A 17,745-nucleotide genomic window follows, 5' to 3' on the forward strand; every position below is an offset into this window, starting at 1 on the left:
TAAATTTAGGCTTTTTGCCTTTTCTTTTCTTTTTTTTCTTTCCGCCCTTTGCTTGTTTTGTTTGTCGTTCAAAGCTATGATGATGGTGCCCTAACACTTTCATAAGGAGGCTGTGATTTTTTTATACATGCCATAATAACATTTTTAGAGAAAAATAAGGTTGACATAATTTGACATGGCATTTCACGTTAAATAAAAGATGTTAGACAATAGCATAACTTGACAAAATCATATGATCTTTTTCCTCTTACGTTAAGCGTAATTTTGTTCTCCTTTTTATAATTTAGATTTAAGTGATAAAGATCGAGGACTGAAATGTGAATAAAAGGAAAGAAAAAAAAAAAGGAAGTGACAATAATTTAGTGAGGAGACAAGACAGAAGGACGACAAAATTAAGGTGTTGGGATAAGGGCCCAATGAAAGTGGACCCATGTCTGAATCATGTGTTGACGTGGATGAATGTCTGGGAGAGATGAGAAAACAGACTTTGTAACTTACACTCACAGTTTACTTCTGGTTGGAGTTTGCTTGGTGATTTTGAGGGTGACACAGCACTGTCAGGTTTCAAAGAAGAAACGAGAAGAAAAAACTTCATTTTTATAAAAAGGAATAAAAAAGGAAGCTTACAATTTGAATTGAAGAGTTGCAAGGAGTATAAAGATGGAAAGAAGAGAAAAAGGTGAGAAAAGGGAAGTGTTAATGGCGGAAAAGTTGAAAGGTGGGGTTGTTGTGGGGAAAAGAAGAGGGCCTTCAACTCCCCCACCCACATGGAGACTTGAGTTTCCCTCTCAGAGGAATGACAATAATGGTAACAACAGAAGCAGCAAAAACAAAAACCGGGTTGAAGAGTTCCTCAACTTTCCCAGCACAACAACACTCTCTGCCAGAAAACTCTGCGCCAAACTGTGGCAAATTCAGCCCCACCAACATGCCCCACTTCCCAAAATGAACAAGCCTCGCCGTCACCGTAGGGACACACTTCTCAAGGTTCCAAATCTTAAACATTTGTCCCAGGTGAGTGAGGTCTAATTATCTCACCTTCTCTTGCATCTCCTTATACTTTCCTTGTTTCTGCATCATTAAGCTGTAATGGGTTTTTCCTACTTGAAACAGGTTTTCAGTTTTGTTTTTCATATATGATTTGCTTCTATACTACTGTCTCTGTTTTTTTTTCTTCTGTTGTTGTTCCTTTTCCTTTCATCACCTCTTGCTGTCTCCTGTTTTTAGTTCCAGAAATGTTCCAATGGGCGGGTAGAGTGTCCCATCTGTCATGTTACCTTTAACATTTTTACAAAATATTCCTTTGGTAAATTTCTTCCCATTGTTATGTTTCACCTAAAATGGGAAAACTTTTAGCTTTGGCCTTAAAAGTTAGTGACTAGTCTTTGTTTATTATATATTTCTTAGTTTTTTTGTTGGATAGAAAAAAAATTGTTTAGACTTTTTCTTCATTCCCCAAAATGTGGTTTTCGAATTTGTTGGTTTGTTCTATCGGCTTCATTTTAGTTTCTGTTGAAATGCTTCTATTCCAATCCATTTTCTTATTTATGGCATTTTATATGTTCAGATTGCTAACCATTGCTTTGTTCCTCATTGCAGCCAGCATCTGCTACGCGCTTGACAGGACATGTTGGAACATCACTGGTTCAGCACCATAGATCAGCTAAAAGGAATGGTCGCACTGAACAGCCTGTATCTCCTCCTTGTCACTGTCGCTCAATGCAAGTAAGTGTGTGCGTTTATTCCATTCAAATACTGAGCAGTTCTATTAGTTTTTCTATGACATTTTTAAGGAATATGAAATTTGCTAAAAACAGGTGTATAATCATCCTATTAAGTCCGTAGACTTCAAGAGTTGGATTACAGAGTCAAGTCGCAACCCTAAAACGTCCAGAGAGTTACTCAAGGTACTCAACCATATTTGGTGTCTTGAAGAACAGCATGCATCAAACCTATCAGTAGTGAAGGCCCTGAAGATGGAACTAGATCTTTCTCGGGCACAGGTTAAAGAGCTACAACAAGAAAAACAATTGAATAAGCATGAAATGGAGAACTTAATAAAGCAAAGAACTGAGGAGAAGATTGTTAGGAAGGGCAAAGAGCATGATAAAATTAAAGCTGTAATTCAATCTGTCATGAAAGAGATAGAAGATGAAAGGAGGTTAAGAAAGCATTCAGAAAGCTTGCATCGGAGGCTGGCCAGGGAGCTTTCTGAAGTGAAGTCTTCATTCAGTGGTTCTTTGAGAGATCTTGAAAAAGAGAGAAAAACAAGGATCCTTTTAGAGAATTTGTGTGATGATTTTGCCAAAGGAATAACAGATTATGAATATGAGGTACGTTCTCTTGTGCATGATAATTCTGAGCAGGGTCAAGCTCAGGTTAAAGGGGATAATAGCCATGATAGGTTAATACTGCATCTGTCAGATGCTTGGCTTGATGAGCGCAAGCAAATGAGGTTAGTTCAAGATGGCCATGATCTCCCAGAGATAGATTCATCAATTGTAGACAAGTTAGGTGTTGATATTGAAACATTTCTTCATGCAAAAAGGTCTGTTAACTCGAGAAGATACAGTAACTTGTCCACAAAGGAAAAAATTTTAGAGCAGAAAAAGGGTGCAGACAGAGGACTCGACAAACATGGCTCCAAAATGAACAACAACAATAGTGCAGAGGTTGATAGAGAAAAGAAAGGAAGGCAGAACTCTATGAGGAAACATGTTCAGTCGAAGGAAATCATTGAGGAGTGTTGTGAGTTGCAAGCAGGTGTGATGAAGAATCTGTCATGTGATGAAAATGACAGCACAGCTCTTTTTAATACCCCTGGGACATCTACTGTTTGTGAAGCAACACAAGGTCCAGCAGAAAGTAATACATTGTTGTGGACAAAGAGAATGAATTCAAGTCATGGAGTTAGAAACAGTTCCTTGTCTTCTGAAGGCAATGATAGGGTTTATCCAGAGAGTATTTTCAGGGAAGACAATGACACGTTGATGGAAAAACTGCTTGAAGCAAGGATGGAGAGGCAGAAATCCCGCTCTAGAGCTACCATTAACAAAACCTCATTTCCTTCTGCCAGACAAGTTTGTAATCAGAAACATAGCAGTGTGAGTAGTTGCCATGGTATCGCACTCTCATGAGGCACACTGCATATCACTCTATTTCCACAATTAACCTATTTTTGTAGCAGCTATCGATCGAATCGTAGGAATTTTACACGGTTGAATGGATGAAGATCATTGTAGAGTCCATAACCGTAGTTTATATCTAGTTTCATGGAGTGTTTTATTCCACGTTTCTTAGACTAGATTATACGTGCGTCCATATTGAAGCAAAAAGCAGTAGCTTATGCCTGCGTCTTTTGACAAAATTAACATGATTTTTACGTGGAGTTAACGTGTCCAGACATACGGTTTGTTCCTACTTAATTCTTATAACTATAACATATTCACACTTTAGTTAAAGAACATTAAAATTTATTTATCAAGCGACTGCCTATAAAATACAGTTGGTTCGTACCAGGAGGTTGTCCCAATGTATCAGAAAGACAGAATGCTGCCTGCATTCATTTTGACATTGCTTTTTTTTATCTTTTGCCAAAAAGCAATTAGTATTGTTTGTCAACTTTTAGTTGTGTGTACATGTACCATTTTAATCCCTTAATATTTAAAACCCTTATTTAAAAATCTTCCTCTTTCATTTGAAGAGATAAGAATTCCAATGTTAGGAAATTTGAGCACAGACAAACATAAACCAATAACACAATCTAGAATCTAGAATAAAGAAATAACACAATTGAATTCAATAGTAATAGACTTTACCCCAATCAGTTTAGAATGTATAACAAAATTATGTGTGGGTGTGTGTACACCCTCAATTTGAAAGTGAATATCTATTTCTGCAAATTGTTGTCATACTAAAAAAGTAGGCAAGTTAACGTGAAATGTACAATTTCAGAGGAAAGAATAATTTTAAGTAATTACTCATTTCTTTGGCGACGTGTTGGTGAAACTCGGTTATCTATATTATGTGTCGAAAACTAAATTAATATGGAATAAATCAGAATGATGGATAGGCACAAGATAAACGATATGTATAATAAATAAATGGAAAAACAATATAGTTCAAGATGAAAATCGGAGCGTCCGTCTCTTTGCTTTTTGAATACCCACTCGTGAAAACCCATCACAAGTTCACCACTGAACCTTTAGAAAAATAATGTCAGAGGGACTTCTTTATTTTGATAAGAAAATGTTTTTCTTTTAGTTTTACGATGAAGCTTCAAAAAGTAAATGATCAACCTATTACACGAGTCTTGACACAAGATTTCAATCAGGATAATAATATTCTAAATTTTCTTCCATGATATACTCAGAATCCAACTGACAAACCTTACCTGTGTTGAGACATTCTATAAGGCTTTGCCAACAAGAACTATATGTTTAATAGATTAAAAGAGTACTGCACAGACCTATGATGAGGAAGAAAATAAGACAAGGGAGTAAACACAAATGCAGTTAGAAGCATTGTCTTGACATGTTCAGATCATCACACAGCCATGATACATGCTGTACTGAGCCCTTCTAAGTAAAGAAATTTTTAGAATTCTAACATCAAAAAATATTCACATAACCTATAAAACAAAAATATAAGCTTGTGGCATGGAACCCACATACTGACAGAAAGGTGAAGCCAAAAGATAGAAAAATGTAACAGACAGATATACAGTCTTACATGAGTGACTATCCATAATCTAACTTATAATATATGCTCTACTTTAATGGATCTGTAAGCCATATACAAAAAGAAGTCTATGAAAACAGAGCCCAAGGCTCTAATTGAATGATAGATACAAAGGGATAAAATAGTTAAGAATCTTCAATATTGGGAAGTATGGAATGGAACACAATTTATTCCATTTCATCCCTTCTACCATTCAATTGTACTCTTTATCAGACATCCAAAAACCTAAGCAAGTGACTGAAACAACAATCACACAAAACCATAACTACAGAGAACATTAGAAAAAAAAAAAGGAAAAGCAATAATCAGGAACAGGGTTTTAAAAAAAATCCACCACCGTGAATTGAGCGGCTCTGCAACCATAGTCACGGCCACGAAAGCTAAGTTTATCCGCCCATTTCATCAGAATATCAAAGATCGCACAGCAAAAAAAGCAAGTAAAACCTTTAGCAGGTCAAGGAAAACAGCAAACGGAACCCTTCAACTTTTTTCCAATTATATTTTGCACTAACAATCCAATCCACGAAGCACTGATTAAACAGCATGCAAATGAAATACATAGCAGCGGCAACAGTAGCACAATAATAACGAAACAAAAATGGGATGACATGACAGTCGAAAATATCCGAGTTATTGAACAATAGCGCATGATAAAATAAAATCCAACACCGAGATGTAAAGTGACGCGAGATGCAAGGAAGCAAATAGAAATACAAGTACAGATTCTAGAGATATATTATTATATAGATAACAATAACTTGATGGCGGTGGAGATTAGATTTTATCGATGTCCTCGTCCTCGAACTCGATGTAGTCGTTGGCGGTGGCATCGTCCTCCTCGTCCAAGCCGGCGCCAATGCCCTCGTTGAGGCGCGTGGTGTCGGGGAGCTCGCCGTAGGCCTTGAGGAGCCTGGCCTCGTCGGGCATGTACTTGAGGATGACGTCAGCCTTGTCGTCCTGGTAGTCCCGGAGGCCGACGAGGATGATGTCACCGGCGGCGATCCAGACCTTCTTGTGCATCTTGCCGCGGATGTGGCAGAGGCGTTTGGTGCCGTCGATGCACATGGCCTCACAGCGACCGTTTCCGAGCATGCGGAGGACCTGCGCGTACTCCTGGCCGTCCTCCTTGAACACCAACTCTCTCTTCTCGTCGTCCGCTTCGTTCTTTCCCCTCTTCCTGTTCTTACCTCCCTTTCCCTTGTTCTTCGGCATCCTAAAAACCCAACCCTAACCCTAACCCCTCTCTTATCTCTCTATCGATTTCGTTCCTTCCCTTTCCTCCCTTCTCCTCCCAACACACCACAGAAATAAAGTGAGTGCCGTGTGGTGTTGTGGTGTTGTGTTCTGATTTTAATCTCACCCTATTCTTTCCTTTTTATATATTCCCCAAACCTCGCTTCCCTGCTTCATTTTCCTCTTTCTCCATCTACACTTCCAACTCAAACGTGTACCGCCCTAATTTTTTTTTTTTTTTTTTGCGATATTATTCCAATATTCTCTACATTATTATCTCACTCTATTTTAATTAAATATCGTAAATTTTAAGTATTTTTTACTTGTTTAATGATGTCTTCTAAAAATATTTAATTGATTACATCTCATTTTCTATTATTTAATTTATATTAATTAATTTTAATTAGTAAAGTTATAGATAGTTTACTTTATATGAACGTAGAATACAAGGCCTGACAAAAACTACTCCACGGTCCAGCCCAATTCATAAGACTTTATTCATCTCAGACATTTTATTAAGTTGTCAAATATTAAATATTTTGTATGAAAATTTTTTGCTATTTCTTTGTAGATTTTAGTTTTAACACAGACCTATTGTAAAAAAAAAGTTATACGGTCAAATAGGTAGAATTCATACAAAATAGTTTTATAAATTAAAAAAAAAAACACACACACACACCAGAAGTAATTGAATAACAATATACAAACTCTTTATGTTATGAATAAAATAAAATACTTTTTTTCTTTTTAGTTATTGCTTTCTGTTATGAATAAAATGTAAATAACAAGTACTCAAATTAATAAATTTCGAAAAAGAAAGCAATGCAAGGTTTTTTGGCATTTGAAAAAGTCATTATTCTGAGGAAAGGTTAAAAGGTGATATACCTGGAACTTATTCATTATTTGATTATCTGAAATGGTTGATTGAGAACTTGATTCCAATTCCATATCCTAACAAAATACCAAATTTCCACTTCATTCCTTTCGTTTCTAGCAAGAGATAGAATAGGATTTTATGTCCATGGATACCTGGTGAACCGCACCAAAAATGCTTTTCTTATATCGTTAACATTTATTCCATAATACACTTTGCTCAAACTCTTCCACCACGCCTTCTTCATCATATACACGCTTTTTTTAATTACATCTAAATATGTGTTTTTGAACTAATTTATATCAGAAAATATATTTTAAAAGATAATAATATTATCACCCTTGATTCCCTTTTCATTTATTTCATTTCTTCAATGTCATTTTACCTTTATCCAGCAAAAGAAATTATTTAAAAGTACATAATTAACTTTCTTTTTTGTTAAAATGAAACCACCCAAAAGCAATATATTGTATAAACTAATCAAACTCTTAGGTGAAAGAAAAAACACAAATCTGATCATTCATTTGATCTCATGTAGCACTAATCACCTAATACACATTATCTCGGTATTAGCCAATATTACAACAAATTAGCATAAGGATGAGAAACATGAAAAAAAGATTAAAAAGCTAGGAGCTAAAAGAAAATAATTTACAAATATGAGAATCCATGTCAATGCCTGATGGTAAGTTCAGCTCTAAGGTGGAGAATACCATTGATAAAGTATAAACTATCTTCAGCCATGAATGTTGTCCATGGAATAGCAAACAAGTTTCTATATCCAACAGCTTTTCCTCCTGTGAATACATAATTTCCTTTATACTTGCTAACAAATTCCTCTGTTGGCCTTGACCTGGCAGCAAACTCATAATCAATCGCAAAGCTAGTTGAGCCTTTTTCCTGCATTCCTAGAAACAAACCAAAGCAATGGAAAGAGCTTTGTTGGTCCATGTTGCAGTGTGCTGATAAGAAGAACCCTTGTCCACCCAAATGGAATGCCTGAGAATAAACTCGCCCAGATGGGAACAAATTCGCACACTCTTCCCTCTTCAGATCCAAATAAACCACACATTGTTGTCTTGGAAGTTCAAATTCCACCACCTTCACAGGGCGATACTTATATGCTCGCTCCACAAAAAGTCTGTAGGAAGCAGAATCGGCAGCTAGTATCCGCTGGCGATGAGGAGCCTCTGCCTTGAAAAAAAGCGCTTCAAGAACAAGCTTGGATGCAACATTTTGGTCGAAGTCATTACACGTTAACACTTTCTTAAGCTTTCTACAGGTCATGTAAGGGAAACGAATTAAACGAGCAAGTTGTGTACCCAAAACTTCTCTCCTTTCATCTAGTTTTGGGTACTGTGTTCTAACCCACTTCAACACAAAGTCATATACAACATCCTCTGATGCAACCTGGAGTTCATCACTAGATAATATTGCTTCTATTCCTACCAAAGGCAAGCTCAAAACCTCCTCCTGATACCTGCTCGTACATCAAACTTATCAATGATTAAAATCAAGAGTTCATATATAACGTCAGATATAGTTTATTATGTCATGCAATTAAGTTACACAAAAAGGGAAAAAACTTACTTTGTTATATCTTTGTATCGATCAACAAGATACTGCTTTGCTGCATCGGTCAATGGTTGAACTGCATCGGCCATTAAGACACTAGAAGGAAGCTCAAGGTAAAGCAATGCAGACTCGGGTGTCATGGGTATAATTCGCAATAATCGACTACAAAACTTCATGCAAGAAGCAACTTCGAATTTGTCAGCGGCCATCAACACATCTAATATTTCAAGGGCTGAAGAAACGTTCAAGGTATTGCTATACATAAAATTTAGAAGTTCCATAAGAGCAGCTTCCTCTGCAATATGCAAATGAAACTCGACATTTATACGGTGATAATTGGACAAAAAAACTATGATAAATATATATAATAAAGTAATGTGTGTGTATATGTATATGCATATTAATATTAATACCAGAAACATTAATTCTCAGAGTGACATGTCTCTGCTCTGATTCCTTCATTCCGTTTGAGAAAAGCTGCAGAATATACATAATTCAATATATTTTTAGCATAATTTTTAAAATTAATTTATAAAAAATGTTTTTATACCTTGTAGAAGAAAGGACTTTTAGCTGCCAAGATAGGAGAGCTGATGTGTAGTGTTCTAACTCTCACAACTGTAGAGCAATCCATATTCCAATTTGAATCATTGATATTTGTGAGTTCATCACCTATGTTAATAATAACAAATTCAAATCATTAAGAAGAACTCACAACTTCAAGGAAATATATATTTTATTATTGTAAGAAAAAAAATTCATTTTTTTGTGTGATTGTTTTTGCTTGTTAAGTATATGACTTCCTGTACATACTAATTTATGTTTTCAAATATATGTTTTTTTGAGGCATAATTATCTTATGCATTCAAGAATTTCTTTGAGAAAACACTCGACTTTCAAACCAAAGAAAAACAAGATTCAATAAACATTAACAGATGAAATCAATAAATAAATAATACGGAAGATGTGGGTGGAATAAATAGCATTATACAAGTTCATCCAATTTTTCATAGTAATTATAAATTTTAAATCATGAATTGTATCGAAACTTTAGATTTTTGTGAAAATCAGCGTGAATAAATCACATTGGAGGATTATGTATTCTACCTAATGCATGAAAAAAAAACTAAAATCATGTCGTACAATCATAATGGAGCATTATTATTCATACAAATGTAATCGGATTAAAAAAAATTAAAACACTAAGCGACCAAGGAAGTATGCTAATGATAATAAGAGAGATTTGTAGTTGTCTGTTGAAAAACTGCAAAACGTTAAACTACAAAGTAAACAATGGAAGAAGTATATTAAGAATCATTAGGATAAGTGAAACTTCATTTCTAAAGGGAAAAAGGAAAAAACAAGTTTTTTTTCTATTTTTTTGTTCTTGGAATCTGGTTTCAACACTAAAATAAATCAGTCTTTATTTGTTCATGGTATCAGAAATTGCGACATCATTTGCAATTTAGAAATACAAAAATCCCATAGAATACCATCATACTTTTCTCTTTAGTTAAAATTTAAAATATATAAATTTGAATTTAGGTTGTGTTTGGTCTCAGACAACTTTGCTCTATGATCTAAATGCTTAGAGCAACAATAAAACCAACGGTTTGCAAAAATATAACATAATTATAGTCAATCGATAAATTAATATGTTTCATTCACCCCTTGACGTAAGACAAAACCATGCAATAAGTACAATTGATGTCGTGAATAATTTGATAACCATGGTACAATATATTTTAATAACTATCATTAAAAAGTTAGATTTTAGAATTTTTTTTTTTAATGTTCAAATACCTGAAGAGGAAGACTCTTCACCCATAGCAATTGCCTCTTCATCTTGATTTTCAGGGGATATAAAGTCATCCATATCAGGTTGATTCTCGTTCAAAATTTGCTCGTCGGGCAAAGTAAGATCAACAACTACAAGCGAAAGAGAACATGTGTAATGAATGACAGGAAAAAAGATTAACACATATATAGAGGAAAAAAATACATGTGCGTAATAAAAAAAGTTAGTTACCTTGTCTTCTATTGCAAGATACAAAGCTTATTCATGAGGCTTATGCAAGTAAAAAAAAAAAAATAGACTTGTAACAAAAAAATATAGAGTGAAAAAAAGGCTTCCACTTCTACAGGAATCACAATACTTTTTTTACTCATTTAATTCCAAATAAGTGAAGTTTAATTATTTTTTCACAATGATTAAAAAACAACTTAATTACAAAAATAATCAAACTACTTTATCTTTACATTTTAGTCACCCTATCCCGCATTTCATTACGATATTTTTTCTTTCAGTCAAGTTAGAATAAATAATGCATCGATTCTTTAAAAACTTGATATTGCAGTTATAGTAGTACAAGTTTACCATTGCCTATAACATAATGTGAAACAAAATGGTGTTAAAATGCATTTTTTTTTTCATAAATTAAACGTGTACATCATAACGTAGCCCAAATAAGAAAAGTTCAAATTTTAGAAGATGAAACGACATAAACAACAAGAAAAGGATATTCGTAATTTCCAAATCAACCAGGGTCACGAAATCAACGCCAAACATTTTTTTCTTTTTATCTCTTAATGTTGTGTTTTCCCCCAATTGGTTTGTGAAGAAATGAAAGAGAAGAAATGGGGAAAATAGTGAATATACCATTATCCTTCTTGACATCCTCACGCCTCCTTTTGCGGTGGCGAGCCCAGTCGAGAATTGTGGTGCAACCCTCAAAATTAGGTGAGGCCTCCTCAACGAGGTCATCCATGATTTCAATGTGAAGGATTCTGTCGGAAAAATTACTATCGTTGAACGCGAATCCAAAATCGGCATCGGAAGAGGAAGCACTGCGAGAGTAATCGGGAGAGGAGGAGGACTCCATTGCCGTTCCTGGATCAAAAAAATCCAAATTGAAATCCTTCATCCTCTAACCCACACAACACAACCACCCCTCCTACCTCTGCAACTGCAAGCAAGCAGAGAAAGGAGGAAGAAGGAAGGAACAAAAAAAATGATGGAGAAGAGAAGTTACATGCAAACTCAATGCAATGCAAGCCCTATGTAAATGAATGGTTGTGAAGTAAAACAAAAAAACTAAGCATAATATATTTCTATTTATTTTTATTTCATTAACTTTTGTTACAACAACATAAATCCACACGTTGTGAGGCAGCTTGGCATGAATAATTAATTCTGTTTGATTTCATATTTTAGTTTTTTTTAGTATAATACTTGTTAAATTGTTACCTCTCATGTCTTCACCCTTTTAACTGAAATTATTATTTTTTTATATAATATTTTGTAACTAAAATATTATGTATTTTTTATGTGGTTGACTTTTATGGAAAGGAAAAATGTAGATGTGAGTTATAAACATTTTTAATATGATTATTTACCGTTATTTATATCCCATTTCACTATCTTAAAGATGCGTTTTTTTTTATCTTGTGGTATTAAAAAGTAAGGATATGTTTGGTTTGTTCTTTTAATAAAATCTTCTTAGAAGAAAATGAAAGGAAAAAGTAAAATTAATTTCTTTTAATCTAAAAGAAATATACACACAAACCCATTTTCATATTGTTTTTGGGATTTTTTTTTTCTTTTTTAATTTTATGTGAATTCATTTTTTAACTAATGACTTCCATCTTCGTTCATCTTTTTTCTCTTAAAACAAAATATCTCTTAGACTGTATTATTTACAGAATGAATTTTTTATGCAGCAAACTGACGTGGAAACATTTATTTGAGAAATATATTTATCTATAAAGTGAAACATGACATTGTTTGGTAAATATTTATTTAAGTTTACATATTAATACGTATAATTTGATATAAATTTTATAGAAATATGAACGAAATCTTAAGACTCGTAACTTTTAGAATTTGATATGAATTTTGTAGAAATATTAACTTATAAAATCTTAAAAGTATAGTAAAATTTGATATGAATTTTATAGAAATACGAATTTATGAAATTTTAAGAGTAATAAATTATAGTACAAAATATTATAAATCATATAATATAATTATAGTATAAAATATTACGTATATCCAAAATTTTCAATAATTATAAAAATAATATATATATATATATATATATATATATATATATATATATATTTATATATATAAAAAGAGAGATATGTTACAAGAATTTATTATTTTATATAATATATATATATATATATATATATATATATATATATATAAATTGTAACAAATATAAAATATTTTTAATATCTTAATTTTAATTTTCTAATTCTAAAATATTAACTTTTAATATTTTGAATAAAAATTTTAAAATTACAAGATTTTAATTTGTAGTATATTTGAGCAATAAGATAAGCTTTTTAAACGGTATCATATAAAGAATTCAGTACACATTAACTTAAAAGTAATTAAACCAATTCATTAAGTTAGAAAGTAACGTTTTAATATTAATTGAATTAATTATGATACAAAGAAGATAAAAATGCATTCTTATTAAGAGGAGTATTTAACAATTTCCCAGGCTAAAGTTTCTGTGTCTTTTACTGGATATAGGCTGCAGCCTTTATCAATATGGGTTTGATTTAAAAATTTGGCCCAAAAGGCTAAGACAATCAATACACGATCTTCCAACGCCAAGCTTAGGCAAAGAGGGGAATGGGTAAAGTCCTCCTACTTTAAATTCAAGATGCTTAATGAATATGTAACATAAATACAATAGTGATGTAAATTTAAAAGGTAATAGTTTTAATTTTTTTTTATTCCAATTAGTTAATAACGATAACTTCAAAAATAAAATTATTCCAAAAAGATAAAATTTACATGTTTGAAAGTATACCTTATTACTCAAACATGTGAGAACCTTCTCTGCCGCCACTTCACAAAAACAGAACTCACTCCCTCTCCCTAACACCATCTTCTTCCCTTACTCCTTCTCTGCCTTCTCTCCACCAAATTCACCCTAAAATTTGTTGCAGTAGGCCTAATTCTCTTCCTTGTTGCAGAATTTAGGGCTGAAGCAAGATCAGAATCACTTCCCCTAAGCTGAGTCTCCCTTTCCTACGCGTAAGTCAACTTGTATCCCCCTCATATTCTGATTTTCGAATTCTAAGTAATTCCAGCATTCTGGATGGTAGTAGAATATGTTCTCACCAGTTGCAATTATAATTCAGTGCCTTAGGTGGGAGTTTGAGGTATTCTCTTTGGTTGAGGAGTCAATCCTAGTGGAAATTCCAAAGGTGGGGGGAGTCAACGAACTTTTACCCAATTCAGTTAGATTATGTCTTGATAAGTCTGAATTGCATGTATAATTAGTCAATTGATGATCTAATTGTGTGATTATTGTTTGTTGATGATCTGGGGATGAATCCACACTCTTGCATGTAAGAACAGGCTTGAAAACTGATATTTTCGCCTGGGCGAGTGACTCTCGCCTGAGCGAGACTATCAAGGAAATCACCCATGTTCTTGCGCGAAGTCTCGCCTAGGCGAGCTGGAGTCGCTTAAGCGAGAGTTGCCCTCGTCTAAGCGAACCAGCCTAGCCTGAGCGAGAGTTCGCTCGGGTTTTTAATTTTCGCCACTGTTAGAGTCTCGCCTAGCCTAGGCGAGGTGGACTCGCCTGAGCGAGACGGTCTCTCGCCTAGGCCGGATTTTCTAGCTTGGGCGAGGGTCCCTGCAGTGGATGGCTTGGAGTTCTGTTTTAATGAGTGAATTGTGTAACATCCCTAGGGAATATTACTTAAAAATAAATATTAAAATAAATAATTGCATTAATAGCCATCTCGATAAAAATCCCAACGCGGGAAAATTTCAATTTATTAAGATAGCGCGCCAAAACTCATAACTGAATTCATAAAATGTTACAAGTTCCCAAAATTTGCATTTAAAATATAAAATACATATGAGTAAAACTCTAGCTCTAATCCCATGCTAGCCCTCACTCCGCCATCTGAACATCCTCAGCACCACTTGTATCAACATCTGCTCCCGTGTACGAATCACACGATCATCGCCAAACACAAACAGAAAGGGTGAGCTGAGAAAATAAAATAACAAGCATATAAACACAAGATAGATCGTTTACCCATCTTATTCATTATCTATAATTCTTGGCCAAGACCCTAACCCCAAGACTTATCAGTCTCCAAATCATACAATTTGTTAGCCTTGGACTCGGGAATTTGATGCTCACACGAACCTGCCCGCTCGTGGTCCTGCCTCTACGAACCTCCCCGCTCGTAGTCCTGCTCTACGGACCTACCCGCCCGTAGTCCAACACATGTGATCCACCAGCCCTCGTACCTCCCCGCACGTGGCATCTCTCAACGTGAGCACGGAACATACGAACCTACCTCGCTCGTATCCCCACGTGAGAGTAACTTGATATGAACCTCCCCGCTCATATCATCACATGTCACACCATCCATGAACCTACCCGCTCATGGCACAGCATGTCCCGATCCAAGCAAAGCATCATTGTCAGTTAAAACAACACACCAGGAAGCAAAGAACAACAACGTTACCGCCTGGCTCGGCCCACTCGCCACCAGGCGAAACTGTTCCAGACCGCCTAGCGGTATTCACTCACCGCCAGGCGCTAGCGTTCTCCCAGACCCATTGTTTTCTCGTCACCGCCTAGCGGAGCACACCGTGCCACCAGGCGCCTGCTCAGTGCAAACTCTCTCACGCTAAGGCTATCGCCTGGCGGTTATCAACCGACCGCCAGGCGCCATACCAGAAGCCTCCAGCAGCTGATTTTTGGCACACTCACTGATTTTGTTCCTACTAGAATATTACCATAAGTATCACTCTTCCTATTCATCAGTACATTATGCAAAGTTACCCAACCATACCACAATCAATGGAATTACTCATAACCATACTCCTATGTCTATATACTCCCCCCCAAGGTAGCCCAAGCAATATTGATTAACTCCACCCTCATTCTGGTTTCCTGGCTAACCTCTTGGTGAATCGCAGTACCTATACTTCCCTTCCAAACTTACTATCACGCCTACAATGCACAAATTTCTTCCAACATCATACCATAAGCTCTTCTATTTCCTAATAACAGCTGCATAGTACATTTTCCCGTACTACCCTCTCCACTCAATTTGCTTTAGCACAGTACCACACTTACCTACAATCTTACCATATTATGTTCATACTATCAAACTTAATTCAACTTCCTTAATTCTATATTACAGGTTATCCACATATCACAGGTTTATCAATATCTGTCTAAAAGCATCACTCACCCCAGTTGTACTCAATCCCATTCCCTTACCCTTCTTTCAATCACGCAAATGTCGCATATGCAACCGTCGTCGCCTGGCGGCAAGCAGTGCGCCGCCAGGCGGTACACCAGTGCTCTGCAGCTACACAGGATCCTCCATTTCTATCACGTACTCAACCCATTTCCCCAGTTTCCATCCCGACCAATTTCAATCATCAAGGAGCAACCATACCCGCACTACATACTAGCTTTCTACTCTCAATTTTCGTTTCATAACAGCGACTCTATATTCACCCTCGTGTGCAACCTAAATCAATTCCCACAAGATCATCCTTCAACCCTTGCCATCCCGCAATTTGATCATCCATTTCGGTCCAACAAAGATATCCCATAGAACCCACTAACACCAATCACAGAAAACCTATACACACTTACACGAATTGCAATAAACATCAACAAAGACCGCGAACGGAGTCACACCGCCTGGCAGGAATTCATCGCTGCCAGGCGGTTCAAACCAAAACAAGAACCAGCATTCATCTCTGATGTGCCGCCTGGCGGTGGGGATTGAACCGCCAGGCGATTTCTGGGAAAAACCCAGAAACTTCAACGAAACAGTGCGCAAACAGACAGGTTTCATGCAATTTCGATCATGAAGTACGATGTAATTGATAAAACTAAGGAAAACACGCAAAGCAACTCCCCTTACCTGGAATTCGCGCTCCAAAATGAGATTCCTACTCTCCTTGCACACCTTTTCCCTTTGCTAAAAGAACCACTCTTATTCTTCTCTCGCTGGCCCCCTCCACGCACCAGAATTTTCCTTTCTCGCTCTCAAAGTTCTTTGCGCCTTTCACAGACTGAGTTTTCCTCTCCTTCTCTCTTCTCTCCCAAGCTTAATGTGCCCTAATTATTCTCTATTTTTCTAAAACGAATTTTATTAAATAAAATGTGATTAAGACCATTCAATGGTTATCACCCATTATTTTTCAGCCCCCTCCTCATTGCCTCTCCAGTATCTGCTAGGTTTCCCAATCCTTTCATATTCATGCTCAAAGGAACTTTAGCAAAAAGAAAACTATTTAGTTCTCAACAAGGTTTGAACCCATACTCATGCACATACCAAACCAATGCCAAACCATTCAACCAACACATGTTTCATGATGACTCCCACAGTTTTAAGGATTTATCATCATCCCTACGCATTCACTATATAAACACACAAAAACACGTAATTTAAATAACACCTAAATGGCACACATAGGACTTGAACCCAAGTCCTCACACACAAGAAGGTACTCTCAACCACTTGAACTAGTACTTTTCCACATCATAGTTCTCCACATTTATTACTTTGAATATTCTCATTACCCGTCCTAATTAAATAATTAATTAAATAACTATTTAATTTTTCCGGGTCTTACAAATTGATATGAAGTGTTATAATTATGTGTAGATGCTCTCCTGTATGCTTGAAATGTGCTATAACTTAGTGAAAATTTATGATCCGTGAAAGATGAGAAGTTGTGTTATAATGGAGTTTCAAGGGAAATTCATAAGAGTTTGTTAGTGTGTGTAAGGACATGAGGAATCCGTATTGGTTGGCATCCTGAAACTCCAATAATCATTCATGCTCACGTAGAGTAGAATGGATTATGTCGTGAGGAGTAGCAGAAGGTCCTAGTCTTTGGACTCGATAGAGCCTTAGACGCGAAGGGGATTTACCCTGTGAGAGGTTGGGTGATAACCCCTTGTGTTCAAACTCTACAGAGTTTGGGAACCTTCACAGGTGCAAGCCACCAAGAGCTCCAATGTCACTTACACAATCCGGATATTGAGTCTAGAATTTTATGTATAATTGTGATATGTTTGTGATTGATGTTTTCGATATGAATTGTATGTTTTTCGCTCAAATCTCAGTTTGCTCACCCTTATTGTTCATGTCTGCTTTCTTTATGTTTCTCCTTGCTATGATCACCCACTGTTGGTGTGAGCAGGGCCGAGTCCAGATGGTGATGTCCCTCCCTCTAGCAGGAGCTGAGTGATCGATGAGTAGTTATGTGATAGAGCTGAGTGATCGATGAGTAGTTTTGAGATGTT

The 17,745-nt window shown here is 35.7% G+C and overlaps 3 protein-coding genes across 3 annotated transcripts; 1 reads left to right on the forward strand and 2 right to left on the reverse strand.

The window, feature by feature from the left end:
* The first annotated feature begins 505 nt into the window (after nucleotides 1–505).
* Nucleotides 506–3,409, forward strand: LOC114187659 (uncharacterized protein At5g41620-like). The gene is made up of 3 exons (XM_028075966.2): nucleotides 506–1,014; nucleotides 1,600–1,725; nucleotides 1,818–3,409. The coding sequence occupies exons 1-3, from the start codon at nucleotides 661–663 to the stop codon at nucleotides 3,135–3,137; spliced, it is 1,800 nt and encodes a 599-aa protein (XP_027931767.2). The 5' UTR covers nucleotides 506–660; the 3' UTR covers nucleotides 3,138–3,409.
* A 1,916-nt stretch (nucleotides 3,410–5,325) lies between these two features.
* On the reverse strand, nucleotides 5,326–6,097 carry LOC114189097 (eukaryotic translation initiation factor 1A). Its single transcript, XM_028077807.2, has one exon. The coding sequence runs from the start codon at nucleotides 5,950–5,952 to the stop codon at nucleotides 5,515–5,517; it is 438 nt and encodes a 145-aa protein (XP_027933608.1). The 5' UTR covers nucleotides 5,953–6,097; the 3' UTR covers nucleotides 5,326–5,514.
* Nucleotides 6,098–7,340: 1,243 nt separating this feature from the next.
* Nucleotides 7,341–11,435, reverse strand: LOC114188955 (BTB/POZ domain-containing protein POB1-like). The gene is made up of 6 exons (XM_028077634.2): nucleotides 11,082–11,435; nucleotides 10,226–10,351; nucleotides 8,973–9,094; nucleotides 8,836–8,899; nucleotides 8,438–8,717; nucleotides 7,341–8,327 (listed from the first exon to the last, which is right to left on the reverse strand). The coding sequence occupies exons 1-6, from the start codon at nucleotides 11,344–11,346 to the stop codon at nucleotides 7,520–7,522; spliced, it is 1,665 nt and encodes a 554-aa protein (XP_027933435.1). The 5' UTR covers nucleotides 11,347–11,435; the 3' UTR covers nucleotides 7,341–7,519.
* Between the last annotated feature and the right edge of the window lie 6,310 nt (nucleotides 11,436–17,745).

Source organism: Vigna unguiculata, chromosome 6 (genome assembly GCF_037176805.1).
Source record: "Vigna unguiculata cultivar grain cowpea cultivar isolate G323 ecotype 2 chromosome 6, ASM3717680v1, whole genome shotgun sequence".
In the NCBI taxonomy this organism is placed as follows: Eukaryota; Viridiplantae; Streptophyta; class Magnoliopsida; order Fabales; family Fabaceae; genus Vigna; species Vigna unguiculata.